This window comes from Dermacentor andersoni, chromosome 3 (assembly GCF_023375885.2).
Source record: "Dermacentor andersoni chromosome 3, qqDerAnde1_hic_scaffold, whole genome shotgun sequence".
Lineage (NCBI taxonomy): Eukaryota > Metazoa > Arthropoda > Arachnida > Ixodida > Ixodidae > Dermacentor > Dermacentor andersoni.
The window spans coordinates 197,742,665-197,762,854 of NC_092816.1; the positions used below are offsets into that span (position 1 = coordinate 197,742,665).

Below are 20,190 nucleotides of genomic sequence, written 5' to 3' on the forward strand. Positions count from 1 at the left end.
AGGGACATTCTTTCCACCGTCAACGAGACAGCCAGCCAGCATGAGATGAGGCGCAGGACTTTCCTCTTGCCACATCGAATCCTCATGAGGCCTAGGGCCGTGATCCTCAGGCTAATCCAAACGAACTCGTATCCCACACTCCATCATCAGTCAGTAACCAGAGGTCTCCCCTCTGTGTCCTGAGTGCGGGCGGTTTGTGAACTTAAGCACATCCTCTCGGAATGCGCCTCTTTACAGCACCACACAGACCACGGATTGATGGCGGAAACATTTTATTCTTTGGTCAATAGCCACGACTGAATTGATCAATTCCGGGCTGTCCAGAAGGCCCACGATGTGGTGGTGAGGCTTCGTCTTGCCGTTTCAACGAGGATGCGGACCGCCATCTTGTCCCTATGAAAACGAGGTGAAGATTCCTCCGGACCTCAATAAAGTTTACTACCTACCTACCTAATGCTCCGTAATAACGTAGGACGACCACATTTACGCACTTACGAGTCATTTGCAGTGAAGCTGCAAGTGACTCCAATTTTTACCTTTCACTCAAAGCAATACTCACCCTAACAGGTGACCACTGGTACTCTGACCAAGATTGCCCTGCCCAAGGGTGGTCCCCGGTAAATTATAGTACAAGCATGCGTAGTCTGCTGTTTTGTGTGTGTGTGCGCTGCATATTTGTGCGTGCTGCTTTCTTTGGTGTACCAGTACACGTTCTTTTTGCCCGTTATAGATCAATATTTCCTTCGGAGTGCAGACATCGACAGGCTATGACTCACCTCACAAGTCGTTTGCAGCACTAAGGAAGCTGCAACTCTTGTTAGCCAATAGAAAGGCCGAATGCCCCTCGAAATGTGTTCATCCGTACCGTTGTCTGCACAGCGGCTTCTGAATTTGCGGTATACGGCGTGCCGGGGGCAATGGTTCTATCATTTCAAGTATCGCTGTAGCGAATCATATGCCAAGAAAAACCAAACTTTTTAATCCTACCGTTAATCAGACTGTTACGCTCGGAACTGCATTCCGCTGTGCAAGGATATTGCTTCTGCATGTCTTGCACCTTCGGCATTGCTGCAAACTTGTGAGGTGGAGTATAGCTGGAGGCACGGACGGCAAAATCGCAATTACAAGACTTCGTTAACGGGCGCCGGGAGTCCACAACTTGTTATGCACATCTTGTCAGCTGCTGTCTTCGCCGTTATTCGGTGGTATGTGGTACCGTCCCATTGCTGTGCGCTGCAACAACTGAAGCAACGGATTCGTGGCAACGCCAATTACAACCTAGGCCTCATTTTTTTCACCAGCAGGAGAAAGTAAATGAGCAAATAAAATTAGATCCGCGTGCTTAACAATTGCCTACGTGCTGCACTGAGCATTAACCTTACTAGCATTTCTCTTGCTTGTGCCTTTTCTAAAACTAGTACAACAGATCCGGCGCCCTCCCTCGCTCCAAGAAAAAAAGAAATATTTTTGTAGCTTCGTTTAAGTTCGCGCTGAAAAGCAGCTCTAGCTTCTGCATGTAAGTTTATCTTAAGAGGTATATATTTAGTATACGATTGCGACATTTTTTATGTGAAGGCGCGCTATGACGGCACACATTTGATTGTATATTTTGCTCAGACAAAAAAAAAGTTGGAACACTTTCGAGAAGACTGCGCGGTTTCCCAGAAATTGTATTTAGTGTGTACGAAAAAATAAAGAAAATGCGTTTCCACACGTGAGTATAAAGCGTTCAGACGGAACATTGCCATTTATTCAAATAAAAGTTATGAAAGATTAGCAAAGTTCATTGATGCAGCTTTTAGCAAGCAGGAAAAAAGATGAAATATTGACGCCGGTTCCCTGCAAAATAATGTGGACCCTTAGAACTGAATAAGGATATAAATTATTTTACAGTGCACAATTCTGTATACGGTGCACTGCATAAAATTGACAGCACCGGTATAGAGATCAAGAAGGCCCGCGCGCTCTATTCCCAAGCTGTCGCTGCTCACCACGCAGTGTGCTGTTTAATCGCATGTGCGTTGGTTTTCCCTTCTTTTCGTACTTTGCCATGTAATCACTTGTTGTGTTTCGTTTCGGCTCTAGTATTTAAATGCCGCGTTAGTCCTGCAGCCACGTGTTTGCAGGGTTGCTCATGTTATTGGGGTGTGCTTGCATCCATAGCTTCTGTACGCATTGTAGCCATCAATTTATATGCACAAAGCAGTGTGAGAATTAGGAAGTGCACAGAAAGTTCGTGAGAGCAAACATGCACAATTCGCTCATTGTGCGTAGACTTGGTACTCGCGACGGCGAACTGCAGAAAACAAGTGCACGGAAGGAATCAACTCCCGACCCGGAGCTTGCCATTGCAACTTGACTTCCATTTTCACGGGCATCCCTGTCAAACCCCGATTCACACAATTCCAATTCACACGCTCGAAGCTAGAACACGAAGCGAACAGAGCAACCGCAGTTCTCTTTTTTTCGCTTGGGTTGCCAACACTCAAGCAGAAGTTGGGACGGGACGGGACGGGGGGGGGGGGGCGAGAGCGGAGGGGGGAGAGAAGCTGGTGACTATCGGCAGACACACCCAGTGATTCGAACATTTGGGCGTCCCGGCACAGTCTAGTCGGAACGCGGCACATTTACTCAAAAGGCACGGCTGTACCGCTAAGTTGGAAGCCATTGGCAGCCCTATAGGCTACGCGCATGGAGCTTTATTGTCAGCTTCGATTAACAGCGCTGCACGACAGGAGCTTCGATTTTTCGCATCTGACCCGTTTTCTTCCGGGCGCCACAAATCTTGGGCATTGTAGTAATATTCCAGGCAGTTCTTAACTAAAACATTCTACAGCAAATGAGCAATTTTTCAGGACACCTAGCTGAAGTCCAAAGCGCATGCCACCGGAAAGAGAGGCTATGTATAAGTTTCGGTTTTAACGCAATACGCCTCCTGTGAATGCTGCCTGGACATAATGCATAGGTGCAGAAACCCCATGGCGTCGCTTCGTTCATTCGTCGTAGAACAGTAAAGTTCGCAAATAATCATTTGCTGGGCGATGAAGGCCATATTCCTGAATTGCCGCACGGCGATGATCGCCGAGCCTTACAACGTACAGCCAGCCTCGGAATTGCGCCACAATCAAGGTGGCGGACGTGGCCAGTACTGTGAGAGTAGTATACCTTTGAATATATCCTCTTCACCTATGTAAGCTTACTCTCGCGTGGATTCTAGAGGTCTCTTAAATTCTCGCTGCCTTTCTTTTTTACTTTCTTGATTACGCCCTGCGGGACAAACATCACGACAAGAGGAGGAAAGAACGCTTCAAGAATTCAAACCGGAGCACCCAGCATCATCTGCCGTGAGGAACTCCAGCCGCCATTCTGACGATTCACAAATTGTCTTGAGAATTTGGTACTTAAGAAACTTGATATCCAGTAATAACTTCCTTAATAGCAGATTTCACCTATTTTTCCTAAATTTGAGGTATAAGTCATGACACAACATTAACCATTACTTGCATACATTCTTTTAACATCACCCGCCGTGGTTGCTCAGTGGCTATGGTGTGGGGCTGCTGAGCACGAGGTCGCGGGATCGAATCCCGGCCACAGCGGCCGCATTTCGATGAGGGCGAAACGTGAAAACACCCGTGTGCTTAGATTTAGGTGCACGTTAAAGAACCCCAGGTGGTCCAAATTTCCGGAGTCCTCCACTACGGCATGCCTCATAATCAAAAAGTGGTTTTGGCACATTAAACCCCAAAATTTAATTTTTTTTCTTTTGATATCCATGGAACCGCCATTAGAATTCAGGGGCCGCTAGCGTCGTCCACCAACTTGTGCCCTATTGGCTCTCTCGCAGTGTCAGTAGCTTGCTCCAGCGATGAGCATCGGCACCGTACGCTTCTTCGGCCCGCTTTCTGCAGGTGACATGAACGGCGCGCGAAATTGCGACCAGTGCCGAATCTCTAGAACCGCACTTTATCTGTTCAGACCATCGTCACAGCGCATCATAGAATGAGCGCGACATTTGGACAGCCTCCTGCGGCGGATACTTGGGCCTCCAAGCGAGTACCTCCTTGGCTTCAGACCGGTCGAAGAAGGTCCCTCTGTACATGTATCGGACATCCGCCGGCTTCGGCAACACGGCATCGCGAACGCCTGGGAAGAGCGGCGCCAGCACTCTGGCAATGCCTGTGATGCACAGAGCGAAAGCTATGGCCAACGGATAGGGCACTGGTCGCCTGGAGACATGTATGCCGTGTCCCGCGACCAGGGGCGACAGAGAGGCGACGCTGTCGACGGGCGTGTCATCGACCGCCGCGATGCAGCGGCCGGAAAGCGTCGAGTCCTCACACATGGCTTCCAGTGCGTGAACGTGGACGGAGGCCGCGTTGCCCGCGTAGATCATCTGTAGAATAAGAGAGAAGGGCGGAGGTCAAATTCCGGCGTTCTGAGCTTTCTTGTCGCGACAGTTTATACATATGGCACACCGAGACATGACTTTGCAAATCAACGCAAATTTTACTAAATTGTTCCACATTAAAGAAAAATACTTTATGAAAAAACTGCTCTGCGACACATTGCGGTGAAAGCAAAAAGGAACTGTGACGCACGTGAAAAGCGTCTCCATTTGCCTTCCAAACTTTCTTTCATGGGGCAAGAAAATTTTTCACGCGTGCCATATCAATCCATAGTGCGTAGAGCACTGAGCTATGACGAAACCTCGGCCTTGAGACCTCGGCACAACCGCCATTATCGGGCGCGTTATATTTAATTTGACCAACAGCTTGCGACAAATACATCGTTGAAACTATCCGTCCCGACAAGCTCAACAACACAGCAAATACTGGGGAGATTACTTCGGAATGTTCTGTTTTAAAACAACGTCCACAGCCGCTACTGGATTCAAACTATAGCCCTGCGAAAATATTCAGTAGAGCGCTGTGACATGATGTAAATTAGCGCAAGAAATCCGACAAAGAAAGAAGTACAGTGCGCTGCTATCGGCCGTTCTTTTCTCATTATTTTTTGCGCTGCTTTCTATCATGTCTGCATATCAACCAGCCCACCAAAACATATTGCTAGAGAGTGGACCGCGATTTTGTCTCGACATTTTTTAGCCGCCGTGTTTGCTTATTGTTTGTCGTGTCGGGCTGCTAAGCACGAAGTCGCGGATCGAATCCCGGCCACGGAAGCCACATTTCGATGGGGCGAAAACACCCGTGTACTTAGATTTAGGTGCTCGTTAAAAAAAACAGTTTGTTCGAATTTCCGGAGTCCCCCACTAAGGCGTGCGTCATAATCAGATCGTGGTTTTGGCAAGTAAAACCTAATGATTTAATCTATAATTAATGTATTTTGATCGATCTTATGCCACTCTTACCGTCCATTGTACACAGCCGGCTGATCCAATACATAACGTTGGCGGATCGTAGCTCTGACCACCGACAAAGCGCGAAATATCGCGGCCCCGGACGCGCGAGCCAGTGCGCTATTCATGAGGCTGATTATGCATGAGGCTTTTGTCACAAGAGGCCAGGATAGCCAAAGAACGCCACAAAACAGTATGATAAAGTCAATGGCGCCGTACATGATAAGTGTTTTTTCTAAGGTGGTTATACAGAGGCCTAACGGCAGTAGTTGTAATATACGTGAAATATACAAGTAATGACGTAATAGTTCTGCGGAAACCCACAAGGTGGAGAAAAGTAATGAATAAAGGTAAAATCAGACATCCACCTGTTTGTAGCAATTGCTACAAAGGAAACCCATACGGGTTCCTCGAAAGAAAAAAACCTCAGAGTTGAAGAAAAATTCGTGCTGGTCCGGGACTCGAACCCGGCACCACCGCCTTTCCGGGGCAGCCGCTCTACCATCTGAGCTAATATACAAGTAACAAACTAATGCCAGTGGCTAGTGATGGAGGCCATGACCATACACTATACTCTGCAAAGGGATAATACAATGAAACATGCCGCTGCTAGTAGCACAACCGTAGCACAAGGGTCATGGAGGCATGTGCTCTGCAAAACACAGCTATGGCAGGAATACACTCTAGACAGAGGGTGTCCTACGAATCTCTTGGGCAAAGAACATGTAACACAACGTCATTTAGCGACTTCAGCACTGTTTTGGTCTAAAAGAACGGTACTGCGCCAAATAACAATGCCGGATGTAAGGGAACAGTTTGTAAACTGTAGCAAAGTGCTTTTATTGCGATTAGCATTGTTTGCCTACTTCAGCCATTTTGATCCTGCTTGCCTATTGTGCTCTGGTTCATTGTGCTGTCGTGGTCACGCCTACCCGCCGCATACCCCGATGCAGTGGCCAAAGTTGTATAATAGCAGGGGCCTCTAGGTATTTGCAAGAAGTGAAGTATGGTAAGCCTCTCACCAGATCTACCGCAGACAGGAAGCTGAGTGTCAGTCAAAAGGTACGAATGCGTGCCAGATGTGTGTGCCCTATTCTCAGTCGGCGGAAGAACACATTGCATCGTCGTGACTTTGTTAATGATAGCCAATTCTCTAAGGGTGGCCTAATTACGAAGTGTCCATTTAATGTATGCGCATCCCACGAGTGTTGCGAATAGTTCTTCAGTTTTCTCCATATAGATTGTTTGAGGTCTGTGGCAGGAACCCCTATGGACGTATTGGTAGGTGTCATTGCCGTGGATGTCAGCCTTTCATCTGCAAGCACGTTACACTCTAAAACAAGTCCCCATGCACCCAGCATAATACAAATTGTTCATTAGCATAAGTATGGTAAAGCCGTGACTAGGGATCATTGATTACAAGGTTTCTAGGTTGTAAACAATAACCTTAAATGGCTCATCCCCTCGGAGGTCTCAAAAATGCGGCAGGTGGTGCCGAAAGTCACGTGAGCTTGCCCATGTGAAGTCATGTGCTCGTGCGTTCGTTATCGTCTTCTTCCACAGCTGTCTCCGATGCCACTCTTCATGTAAAAAAATGCGAAGGTAATTAAGATAGAGCTAATATAGGCACTCGAACCCACGACCTTCGGTGGAATTTGAACCCTCGAACTTATGTGGAAGTCGAGCACACGACCTTTCGTGTTGAGGCGAAGTTATAGGCCCAGATAATTTATATGCAGGTAATTAAGGCACTCAAACCCACGACTTTTGGTGGGAGTCCAACCCACGACATCTGGTGCTAATAAGGGCGAAGTTAATTAAGGCACAGGTATTTACAATGTCGTCAATTAAGGCACCCGTACCCACGTCCTTTGGTGAGAGAACACAAGTAATAAGAAGTAACAACGCATTCGAACGAGAATATTAAGTAATTTATGCTTAAGTGGCTCAATGTTTTTTATCTATTTCAAAACTTTCACATCCTGGACACGGTGGCCGCACTTCCATGGGGGCGAAATGCAAAAAGGCCCATGTACTTAGATTTAGGTGCGCGGTAAAGAATCCTAGGTGGTCCAAATTTTCGGAATCTCCCACTACGGCGTGGCTCGTAACCAGATCGCGGTTTTCACACGTAATGCCTTATAATATTATTTTCTAAAGCTCTCACGACTTTTGAGAAATATGTGAATATTGACACGTGTACTTATATTTATCGGGCGACCACGTTTCGCCGCCTAACAAATCTTATCGCACAGCGCGGGACGCGCCTGCATGTATCCGAAGTTTCTGGAAAGTTATCGATGCTTCTATCCGCTGTATGTTGTCGCCGAACCTTGTGTTATCTGATTTCATCGCGTGACGCGAATGGTGTAGAACTTTGTGGAAGGCACGCGGGTCCCAACGATTAGTCTGGAACATTCGATGACTGCTGTATAAAAGCTGACGCGCTGGACCCGCTGATCAGATTTTCGACGATCGCCGAGCGTGTTCGCCGCTATCGTTGTGCTATAAGTGTAGCCTGTTTTGTGGGCACAAGTTCGCCCAATAAAAGTTTGTTTTGTCGTTCACAGTATTGCTACTGTGTTATTCAACGTCACCAACACGTCACAATATATTGGATCTTTGGAGCTTTGCTTTCCTTATGTGTTTAACAGCTGACAGTACTCCATGCACCTCTCTCGTGAAAATACTGGTTTCGGGGTGCAGGACGTCAAATTCTGAAAAAGGTGGTCCCTGCGGGAGAGGCATCTGACTGATGCATGTATGTAAACTTCGCAGCAGGTGTACTTCGACTGAAGTGCTAGAAAGTGCATTTGTATGTGAATGTCCTGAGTGTGTTTTGTCACGTCAACAAATGATATGCCAACGAACGGTCATTTCCACGGAGGTAAACAGCTTCGTTGGAGCACCCACTTCGTCAATGAGTTTTCTTAGACACAGTACGCGCCGTGAAAAGCGCACTTTTACTGCAGGTCGGTTATGAAAGAGGGCGGCACTAACCATATTGTTTACGGTTGAATAGGATGGGTGTTCATTTTTTAAGTGTATGTTCTAACAATAGAAGAAACTGCAGTAAGACCTCTGCTGATGGGCTGGCCACTCATTTGATTCTGTATAGATGCATTCTATGGGGCTTGTCTTCAAGCAACCACTTGACAGTTGGATAACTAAATGGCGAACAGGGACGAAGCTCTTTAGGACGCTAGGAGTAGCATACTAATGCACTATGGACCCATAGTCTAAGCGCGTGCCTATAAGGCGCTTGTAAAGATGATGATGATGGCCTCATCTTCTGGCTCATACCCACACTGGGGGGATAGGCCAAGAATTGTGCGCTGAAACATTTACTTAACCTTTTGATGTGTTACATATTCGATTAAAGAAAGGCGAAACCATACAAAAATGAACAAATTACGAAAGAACACTAAAAAAGTTATTCGTTTAGTTGATTGTACCTAACTGCAAACTGCATCAAAGACGTCCCTGTGGCTGACACCTATAACTGATGCACCGAAACATAGCATTATTTCTGATGTTTGTATAGATTCACGAGTCACTTCTTTTTCACTACCCCGTGCTGCGTGAGACACATTTTCAGGACGTTCATTGTTTTATGCTTCTTGTACTTGTGGTACTTTAGGTGTGAAATGAAGCACGGTCTTTTGTTTAAAATGGTGCGTAAATATTTGTGTTGTCTGTTCACTGGCAATCGCGGTCCATGTAGCTCAATATCGGATTTGGGAGAAAGCCTCTCTTTCCTGAGAAAAAGAGGCATGAGCTTTGAGCATTTAAGGGGTTTTACCTTGAGTTCATTCTCTGTTGCCCATACTGACACTTCGTTGAGCCAAAATTCAACCTGTCCCGCGCAGACTGGGAGGTTACAGGATTTAAATTGTGCCAGTATGTCGTCAACGTATGTAGAATGAAACATAATTGGCGGAATATCTTGTAGCGGCATGTATGTACACGCGAAGAAGTGAAGGAGCAATGCAAGAGGCGGACCTTGTTTTTGGTCTGGCGGCCTCGCCCGTCCAGTGCTTTAGCCCCCAGCCTTCTAAATAAACGCCTCCCGCCTTGTAACACTTCTGCTGCAGGTGCTGGTACCACGGCCGACCAAGGAACCTTTCCATCCAAGTCTTCGCCATAGTCATCGCTTTGCCGGCAGTTCGCCATCGCCACCCCACATGTCCACCGACGCACGCGCTTCGACATCCTCACCTCCAGGTCCTTACCAGCTGTATAGGGAGCCACTTTCCCATGGAGGAAAAGCTCGGGAAGACATCGTAGAATGGCTAACACATTACGAAAGGGTTAGCAAGAGCAATAGATGGAACTCGAAGGCGCAGCTTAAGAGTGTAGTCTCCTCTTTAATTGATACCGCGTCCGCTTGGTACGAGAAAATGAAAAGCTGTTTCGGTGACACCACTGCCAAGAAAATGTGTGCCGACCTGCCCACTACCTGAAGGGCTCAACTTGTTGGCGTGCCTTCCACCACATATATTGAGGAGATCCGGAGGTTGTGCTAGCAGGTGAACCCACGTATGTCAGCAGAACACAAAGTTGGTCCTCCACTCAAAGAAATCGCCGAGGCCGTTTAGAGTTTCCGCAATGGCAAGGATAACTTGAACTTGGTTTGTGACGTCATACGACATTGCCGCTCCTTCGAAACATTGAAGGTGCACCGAATAATGACCACGTTCGGTCGGTTGGCCAAAGTAATGAAGGTGGCGAGCGTTCACGTGAGCTTGTCAACGGAACACGCCTCAACGATACGCCAAATCGTTTGCGAAGAGCTGTTCCAACGCGAAGATACTTCTTCGACACCACGTTTCACGGGCACCTGTTCGTCGCAGGACAACGCATTCTTATGACCTGCTCCTACCTGGACATCAGTGCATGCCGCGGACGTCGACAACTACGCGGAATCTCCACGTGCAATGGTACCATTGTCGGCGAGATTCCACTACCAACCCTGCTCTCGTTCCACCCACCAATACCGATGACTGTCATGTGGTTATGGTACGAACACAGGTATCGGTTATTCTCGGTGCATTACGCCCCATCTCACGGTCCTGTGGATGCATACAGTGATCTCAGTCCGGGCGGCCAGCTGTGCGCTGTATCAAGAATGCTGGACTAATTCTGAACTCAAAGAAGTGTCATTTAGGTGAGTGACAAGCATTGGAATTGAGTGATCTGGTGGGTAAAGGTGGGATTTGACCTAACCCACAGAAGACTGAAGCCGTCGAAGCACGCCACGGTGTATGAAGGAGCTGCTTTTTTTCTTGGGACTGTGTTCTTACTTTCGTCACGTAATTAATCGGTTTGCTGATGTTGCTTATTCATTGACATTTCTTCTACGAAAGGATGGACATTTCGATTGGACTGCTTAGTGTGACGCCTCTTTTCGACAGCTTAAGTTTCTTTTGACGTCACAAGATATTCTCCGACACTTTTACCTTCCATGCCAACAGACCTTCACACAGATGCTAGTGGTACAGTCACTGGCGCTGTACGGGCCCAACGCTGCGGTGGCCGAGAACATGTTTTTTTTTCTTAAGCCAGCTGCTCACTAAGCAAGCCAGAGCGTGATTACACCATGACTGAGCATGAATGTGTTGCCGCAACCTTTGCAGTTCAGAGGTTTCGTTCATATTTGTAAGCATCAATATGTAGAGAGAATTAATTTTGCTATAAAAAAGTGCAACTTAGTACGCCACCCTACCGTACCTAATTTTCCTGAATAAATGGCCTTGAAAGAGCATCGCCAACTCTTACGCGGAATGAACATTTCCATAAGTAACTTTCGGTTACATTAAGTATGTTAACATGAATGCCCATTTCCGAGAGGTCTTCCAGAATTCCGTAGCGCTAGTTTGGGTCATATATGTTTGCCATGTCAACAAACACGAATAGAAAGAACTGTTTGTAAACGAAAGCATCACGAATAAATGTCTCAGTGCATGCGAAGTGGTCCACAATGATAAAACCACATTGATATGGGCAAGGAGAATTGCTTGTTTCAAGGAGACGTAATAGTTGGCGATAACTCGTATAACTTACAGAGGCAGCTTGTTAGTGATATGTACTGGCATCTTTCCACACTGGACGGATGTTTTCCTTGTTTCAAGATAAGCAGCACAACAGCTTCTTTCCATGACAGTGTAATGTATCCTGTTGCCCATATGGTGTTGAAAAGGGAAGGTAGTGTCACCTGTGGGTCTCGGTGAAGATGTGTATTCATTGTGCACATGACTAACAGGCCGTGTACATACTTCTGAAAGTCCTTCAAAGACATCCTTCAAAGAGGTTTGCCCGTCAGCACTGAATGGTTGGCTATTAGATTCATTGCGAACACTTTACAGTTCAATGCCTTATTTTGTGCTGTTGCATCCGGCTTTTGGAATACTTCTCAGTAGTTTGCTGAACGGCACACCAGCTGTAAATGTTGGCCAAAAGCTTTAGTCTGGTCTTCAAGGCTGTTGCCTCGATCATGGATTAAAGGCAAGGTGTAAGGTAGCCGACTTGTTAATTTCCATAGCCTGTTCCATATTATTTCATGCAGTTGTTAGTCCAATGCCCTGCCGTCGTCTTCCATTCCTCTTTACGTTTTGTTTTAGCTAGTCATTCACTTTCACTTTAAGCCTAGTTGTTTGGTAAATGGGATACTGCATGGAAGAACTCTCAAAGTGGCCACGCCGATGCATATATTTGGAAAGCCGCTGCAGACAACATTCTTGCTGACGTGTACGGCATTATGTGCAATGAGAAAGAGAACTTGTGCTTTAGTAAACGGCGGTGCTCAGTGTCAGCTGCTGTCAGAGTAAAATGTCTTCAGAACTAGAGAAATCACTCAAGTGGCTTTTTTTCATGCTAATCATCAGGGCATTCTTAGAAATTTGCTCATTCCGAACTTGTTAGTGGTATCCTGCGTTGCTCAAGTTAGAATGCTTTTGAAACCACACGTCTATAAGCCTAACGTTTCCCAGTGTAGCATCTTGCGTACTTTTTGCAAGAATGCAGTGAATAAAAAGAAACAGTGATTTTGTCTCCATGGCTGACTGATTCGTGAACGGGTACGAAAGAACTGCATGCCACTTACCGGAAACACCGTTCCCAATCTAAAATAGACGTTGAATGTTCGCTTAGACCACGTGACCAATGACGGAATAAAACGATGATCTAGCTCTCCGTACATTAGTGGCAGGCGGATGACGATGGTATGCAGCCGACGCAGCCCTGTAAACAGAACAAGCTTACTCTTGATCATGCTACCTAAATTCTTCGTCACTAGTCAATGTTATTTCAACTGCAAAATCAAAGACTCTCGCATTCATGTCCAGTTGCAGCGACCTGGCCTCAGCCTATTCAATTATATGCCTCGAACTTTCCTATATCAGCATCCATTCACTCATGTTGTTTCTTCATATACGCTCTGGAGTTCTCATATCCGCATATCGCTCTCATGTATCATTGTGGACAGCAGTGTCACGTCCTATAGTGCTTGCAAGGCTACCCAGTCACAATAACTGCCAATTTATCAAAATAACATCCAGGCCCATCGAAACTTTATCCTCTACAATCCTCGTCTGTTCTTCTATACTCTTACTGCCAGCTATGTTACTCCAGTAGACCACACGCTTTTGGCTTTGACACACGACCCTCCGAACTCTGCTCCTTCCTAAAATCAAGAAAGGGCTGACAGATGGAATAGCACACTGTGGTATAAAGCTTGTAAACAGCGATAAGGTGCCTCAGAAAAGGCTGGCCAACGTTTCGATAGGAGGACCCATCTTCGTCAAAGGCGGCCTCGTCATCCTCGGCATGTTAGTTTTAAGCGGTTAGTGCAGTGACGTCACGTGCGGGTGTTGTCGCTCGCGGCTGGTTTTAAAGGGAGAGACTTCAGAGGAAACGAGCGCTGTCGTCGGACGTTTGTGAGCTTCGTTCCCAAGACGCGGAGACAAGAGCAGAAGAGTGGGAGCGTGGGGAGAAAAGAAAAGAAAGAAAGACAGAGAGAAAAAAAGAGGAAAAAAAAGGGGGGGGGGAGCCAGGGCGACACCAACACGGGAAAAAAAGGAGAGAGGGAGAGAAAGAACAAGAAAGAGGGAAAAAATTTAAAGAAAGACGGGGGCCTGGGAGCGCGTTCGGGAATGCTGGAGGTTAGGAAGCATTTAGGGGTATCGTTGGCGGCATGTGCTTGTGGCATTAGAACAGGCGGTCAGGTGGTCAGTGCGCGAGTAACAAAAAAGAAAAATAAAAAAACATGAGTTGAACGAGTGACTTGTGTAGCATAGCAGCAATACGTCGAGTAATGTTGAAGTAGTTAAGATGGCGATGAGGAGTCTGCGGTGCAATGTATGGGGTGACTGAAAGGCAGCGGCATGGTCTTTCAAGGGGCATTGCCCCAGTCGCTCAGCGTAGATGTCGTTACGGCGGCATCCAGAAATGGCGATACCCTGGGTTGAGGCGCCGAAACAGGCATATTGACTTCGGAATGTGTTGGTGAGGGCGTTTCAAAAAATATATAAAGAAAAAAGAAGGGAAAAGAGAGGGGGACCGAAACCGGAATAACAAACAGGAGGGTGACGTGCGCAGAAGCGGGCGGGGGCAAGTGTACATGGGAGAAGGGGTTCGTACAGTTGATATAGGCGTAAAAACCTGAAAGAGTATATTAAATCGAGTAGTAGGCAGGAAAAACATTTTTCCAAATGGAAGAGTAGGTGAGGTTAAGAATTAAGGTTAGCTGGTGGCATAATGTGTTTTGTGTCTTGGTTGATGATATGAGAATTTCATATTTAAGTTACCGCTTTTTAAGATTCTAAGTGGCCGCGTGCCAAATTAATTCCCGTCGGGTATAGGCAATTAAACTTGTGTATGAGGTATGATTCCGTATACTTCCTTTCGCGAGGGGAACGGAAACTTGTTTGTAGTATATAGAGCCTCGCTTTGTCAAATATATGACCATGTTCATTAAAGTGAGTGGCTGCTACTGCTTTGGGTAAATTGTGCTTTGTGTCCGCGCGGTGACCGCTGAGTCTTGTGTGAACTTGTTGTCCAGTTTCACCTCTGTATTGTTTGCTACAAGCGGCGCATTCTAGACAGTAGACTACGTTGCTTGATGTGCAGGTGAAAGCCGAAGTTACCTTGTGTGCATAATTCGACGCTCTGTGCGTAATCCGCCAAGATCTGCTGGACGGCCTGGGCTTGGACATCTTGATCGTTGCACCTCGTTTTAATGTATTGTAGTTTAATGTATTTGCGGCAATCGGCCTTAGAAGCTAATCCTCACCGTCTTTTAGACAGCTCCCGCTGGCGTCGCAGACGAGCTTTTCAGCCTGTGCTTTCGTCTCGGCGTACAGGCCCTCGTGACCACGTGTGGCTCCATCCTGAATCACGCCCACGCTCCCCGTGTAGACGAGGTACTGCACACTCTCTTCGAGGCAGGCATCGACCACATTCCGTGTACCTGCACACCGCAATATCTTAAGAGGCTGCACACGAAGGCCACGGCAATCATATGGCCCAACATCATATACATGGAGCACTGGAAGCACGAGCTCAACTGGTGCAAAAGTTCAAACATTCATGCATTTCACTTATGAATTTGTTAGAGGTTACTGCGCAGCATTTTTCAATCGAACTTCAAATATTCGACAGAAACGATTAGTAAATGTCAAATCGAATATCAAATGTCCCAAATTAAAAAAGAAATAGTGACATTAGAAATTTTCTCGAGTCTGTACAGTAACAAGGAGCTTCTTTACAATTTTGGTACATATAATGCTGTTAACAACTTGAGTTCAGGACAACTAAGTATATTGTAAATTATAAATAAAGGCAAATATGATCACCTGGCGCACGATAAGAATGACAGTAATGAGGGGGAAAAAGCACTCACGTGCTTTACAGTGCGCGCGTGTTAAAGAACACCACAGTGTCGAAATTAATCCAGAGTCTTCCAATACTCCAACCTATCGTACAGCTACGGGACTTTGTACCCCACAAGTTAGCGACAGAGCCTCCTGATAACAGCTCACACATGCCTGCCTATTTGTATGTGTTTATAACTTTCCGTCTCGGCTTTATATTGTCACTATCACATGTATATGCGCAGGGACATGGGCACAATGGATGAAGATGGCTACCTAACGATGATGAGTTACATCAAGAACATCATGATGCGAGGTGGGAAAACAAGCTTTCCACTCGAAGTAGAAATAAGGCTGGTAGAGTTTCGTTCCTTCTGTGTTTCCGTTGTACACATCATCCGGGCTGTGGAGATTTTACAGAGAGGGGTTATTTATTCGAGAAGAAAAGTCCGTTGATTACGATACTCCCTTATGAGTTCAGCTTTATACGTGTTTTGATTTCGTGATATATAGACTGAAATTACTGCACCGACTGGCAGTGTGCCATGGCCGTCAGCGCCTTCGCCGTGGGAGGGGCGGTGCGGGAACGCGGGCATAATGACCAGCATCGGAGCCAGCTATTGAAGAAGACGACGACGAACACGCGAGAAATGGCACGAGCGCGTTCGCTCGGTTACGCCGAAGCCGATGCTCAACCAAGTGGTGGTCGTAACAACTTTATTTCGTCAAAAGAACAAATTTGGTTGATTTTAGTGGACTTCCAGGCTGCGTGAGGTGGCCGTCCGGTCAGCTCCTCCGGTGCCTCATGGTATGGTCGTGAGGTCCTGTCTTTCGGTGTCTTCCAAAACCCAGGTGACGGCCTGCTGTTTAACCACCGGGTCCGAACTGCATACCGCATTCTCCCTCTCTTGCTCGTTTTAGAGTTGTCATTCCCTTGGCGGTTTTAGATTGTTGCATTCGAATAAAATGTGCGTTAAGCCTGCCTTTGTGTCCTCGCAGAACTTACATTCGTGGGTATAGACCCCTGGGTAGGCCTTGGAGTATATATCGGGTTTGGGGAAAGTGTTTGTCGCTTCTGTCATGTCGCTTTTTGAGGTTTATTAGGCATTGCTCCAGTAGGTGGTCAAGGTCTCTCTCCCTGACCTCAGGACCGTTTCGCGCATTGGGCGGTTGACTAAACCTCGGACTAAGTTGTGGGCTGCCTCGTCCCCACGATGTGACGCGTTGGCCGGAACTCATATGACTCTAATTGGTCTGGCGTTGAAACTATGCTGTTTTAGGATCTGTTTGGCGGGTTTGTGGACCCTACCTTTTGCAATGTTGAGAATGGCTGTTTTAATGTCGCTAAAAATTTTTTGGCTTTCGTTCTTATAATGACTAGGCTGATGGCCGCTTCTTCGACCTCGTATGCCTTTTCTTTTTCATACAGACGCGGCGGCGATCGGTTTTAGGTCAGTGCCCACGATGTCTACCGAAAAGGCGTCGCAATTATGGAGCTGTGCAACGTCCGTGCAGACTGCCTCCTTATTGTTTGAATATTGCCTGTGGAGGGCTTTGGCCCTCGTGTTCCTCCTTTCTGCGTAGTGCTCGGAATCCACGTTTTTCGGGATTGGATATATACTTGTGCATGGCTCTCAGCATTTGCGCCGCATCCATCCCCATACATTCTTGCCTGACATCCAAGGTTCTTACAATGTGTCTTCCCGAGGGTTTTTTTTGTTAGTCGTTATACTATGCGACTCTATACGCCTCGAGTAGCTCGGGAGGCGTGTTGTGTATGCCTAATATTAGCGGCCTGACCATTGATACATTGAGGGAGATGAAGGGCTGCTTTGTATGATTCTCTTATGAGGCATTCAACCTTGTTTTTTTTTTCTGCTGCCCGAAGTTTGACATAGGGGAGGGAGTACATTATACGGCTGAACACGAAAGTCTGTACTAGCTTCCTCAAATCTGTTTCTTTTGTTCCCTGGTATTTGTTAGCAATTCGTCTTATGAGACTGTTGGTTTGTCCAACTCAGGCGAGTGGTTTGTTTACAGTCGTTGTGTTTATCCCGTTGTTTCAAATGTACATTTGCAGGATTCTCAAGGGTTGTACTTCTGAGAACGTTATTTTTACTATGAACCGTAACATCGAATTGTGCCGGCGGAATGTATTTCTTTGGTTCATGTCTTATTATTAGGAGTTCGGATTTTTGCGGGGACCATGCGAGTCCAACTCTCCTGACGTATCAGGTCAACAAATCCGCTCCCGTTGGTAGGGTGCTCTGGATATCACTTTCCTTTCCCATGACTTTCCAGAGGGTGATGCCGTTTGTGTAGAGTGCCAAGGGGAGGTTTGGTATGGCGGCAGGAAGCTTGGCCATGAGTTTGAGGGTTACGTTGAAAGGAAAGGGCGACAGCACCAAACTCTTGCGGTGTACCCTGGCTTCTTATTTGTGGTGTATCCGACTTGATGCTTCCAAACGTCATTTCGGCTGTTCAGTCTGCTAGAAAAGCCTTGATGTATGAACGTATTCTTTCTCCTACGTTTAAGTTGGAGAGGGCATTCATGACGGCATTGTGGGTGATATCGAAGGCTTTGGTGAGGTATAGTGCCATTATTGCTTTAGTCTTGGTGCTATTCGGTGTGTTTATTGTCTCTTCCGAAAGCCTGAGCATTATATCTTGCGTATATAGGTTGAGCGGAAGCCTATCATCCTGTGCAGAAAGAGGTCGTGCTTGTCCCTCAGGTCCTATAATCTAAATAGTGCCATGTGCTCCATAAGCTTCCCTAAGCATGAGGTTAGGGATATGGGTCTGAGGCTGATTAGCGGCATCAAGTATGAGAGTTAACTTGGCGTGCTCCCACGCCTCTGGCAGCCATCCATACTTCCAGCAATTATTAAAGTACTCCGTGATCTCTTCAATATAGTCCTCGTCATATTTCAGAGCATTTTGTTAGTGACCCAATCTGCTCCTAGAGCCAATGAGTTTCTAATTTTCTGCATGACCGCATTTACCTCCGCTACTGTTACGTCTTCCTCAAGTTCAAGGCTGGGGCTACCACTGTAGTTGGGAAGTGTCTGGCTTTTCGTTGTGCATTGGTATCGGTTTTAGATTTCTGTTATCATTTCTTCGTAATTAAGTGGGCTTCCGTGTAATATTCGTGCTACATCCTTCCGGTGAGTTGCTCTACTCTCTTCTAGGTGTAAAAGGTGTCGCAGAAGAAGCTATGTGTCTTTGCGCCCCAATTTTTCACTCATATTATCACATGTTTTTCTGCATTGTCGTTTTACTAAATTTTCAGAATGACTTACCATTTCTCAATCTAGTTTGGCTATTCTAATCCTTAGTTTTCTGTCGTGTTTCTCATATCATAAGAAGCCAACAAGCACTGACACCAAGGGAAACATAAGGAAAATTACTTGTGCTTAATAAATGAAATAAAGAAATGATAAATTAATGGAAAAGAAAGTGGATGAAAAAACAACTTGCCGCAGGTGGGAAACGATCCCACAACCTTCGCATTTCGGGTGCGATGCTCTACCAATTGAGTTGCCACGGTGCCGTTTCCCCGTACACTCTCTTGGGTATTTATGTTTCCTAATAGAACCCTTGGAGTATTAGTCAGCGCCACCACTCACAGACCTTGACGGCGGACGTGGAACATCCTTTCTGGCGCAGGCGTCACGAGAACGTTCTCGTGATGTTCTAACATTCTCGTTTATTACATAACGAGGGTCCCTAATCCGGCAACATTGATGTCTTCAGGTTGCATGTGGGGTTTTATTGACCGATTGCTTTCCCCAAAAAAGTTCACGTTCTCATGACGCCTGCGGCAGAAAGGATGTTCCACATCCGCCGCCAAGGTATCTGAGTGGTGGCGCTGACTAACACTCCCAGGGTTCTACTAGCAAACATAAATACCCAAGAAAGTGGATGGGGAAACGCCGCCGCGGTATCTCGATTGGTGCAACATCGCGCGCGAAATGCGAATGTTGTGAGATAGTTCCCCACCTGCGGCAAGTTGTTTTTTCATCCACTCTTATTTTCATTAATTTGTCATTTCTTCATTTCATTCATTAAGCACAAGTAATTTCTCCTATGATGTCCTTGGTGTCAGTGTTTGTTCGCTTCTTATGATATGACTAATGAAAATCAGGCCCCTCGGTTAACCCCCTTACTTCTCGTTTATTACAAAAGGAGGGTCTCGAATCCAGCAACATCGGTGCCTTCAGGTAACATTTGTGGTTTTATTGACCAGTTGCCTTCACGCAAAAAGATCACGTTCTCGTGACGCCTGCGGCAGAAAGGATGTTGCACATTCACCGCCAAGGTCTGTGAGTGGTAGTGCTGACTAACACTCCCAGGGCTCTACTAGGAAACATAAATACACAAGGAAGTGCGTGGCAAAACGCCGCCTCGGTAGCTCAATTGTTAGAGCATCGCACGCGAAATGTGCAGGTTGTGGGATCGTTCCCCACCTGCGGCAAGTTGTTTTTTCGTCCACTTTCATTTCCATCAATTTATGATATCTTTATTTCATTTATTAAGCACAGGTAATTTCCTCTATGTTTTCCTTGGTGTTAGTATTTCTTGGCTTCTTAAGTTATGAGTAATAAAAATCGGTCCCCTCGGTTAACCCCCTTCTTTGTCGTGTTTCTGTTACATAAACCTTTTTTGTGAGCTGTTATGTGCCTGCCAAGTATGTAATAACCTACTATCAGCGGCTTTGTTTTCGGTTTTCATCTGTATTGTCTTGATGGTGTGTTCCACGTCCTTCAAGCGTATATCAATCCATTTATTTAGGTTTTTAACCTTCTTTCCATCAATGTTGACCTGTCTCCTTTCTCTGAGGTTATGCCAGTCTACCATTCATGTCACACTTCTTTTCTTCTTGAGTGTGCTGCTGGGTATAGTGTTCTCCATAATGTAATGGTCGCTCCCTAAGTTTTCGTTGGTGTTGCGCCATTGTGCATC

The 20,190-nt window shown here is 46.3% G+C and overlaps 1 protein-coding gene across 2 annotated transcripts in view; it reads right to left on the bottom strand.

Annotated features, from left to right (window-relative positions):
* Nucleotides 1-1,708: 1,708 nt before the first annotated feature.
* LOC126524381 (sterol-4-alpha-carboxylate 3-dehydrogenase, decarboxylating-like) overlaps nt 1,709-20,190 on the bottom strand; it is a 73,242-nt gene continuing 54,760 nt past the window's right edge. For both annotated transcript variants that reach the window (XM_072287374.1, XM_050172713.3), the window contains exons 4-6: nt 14,649-14,825; nt 12,462-12,598; nt 1,709-4,396 (exon numbers count right to left, since the gene is read on the bottom strand). In XM_072287374.1, coding sequence (XP_072143475.1) covers nt 3,986-4,396; nt 12,462-12,598; nt 14,649-14,825 — 725 coding nt within the window. In that variant the 3' untranslated portion in view covers nt 1,709-3,985. The remainder of the gene's footprint in view (nt 4,397-12,461; nt 12,599-14,648; nt 14,826-20,190) is intronic.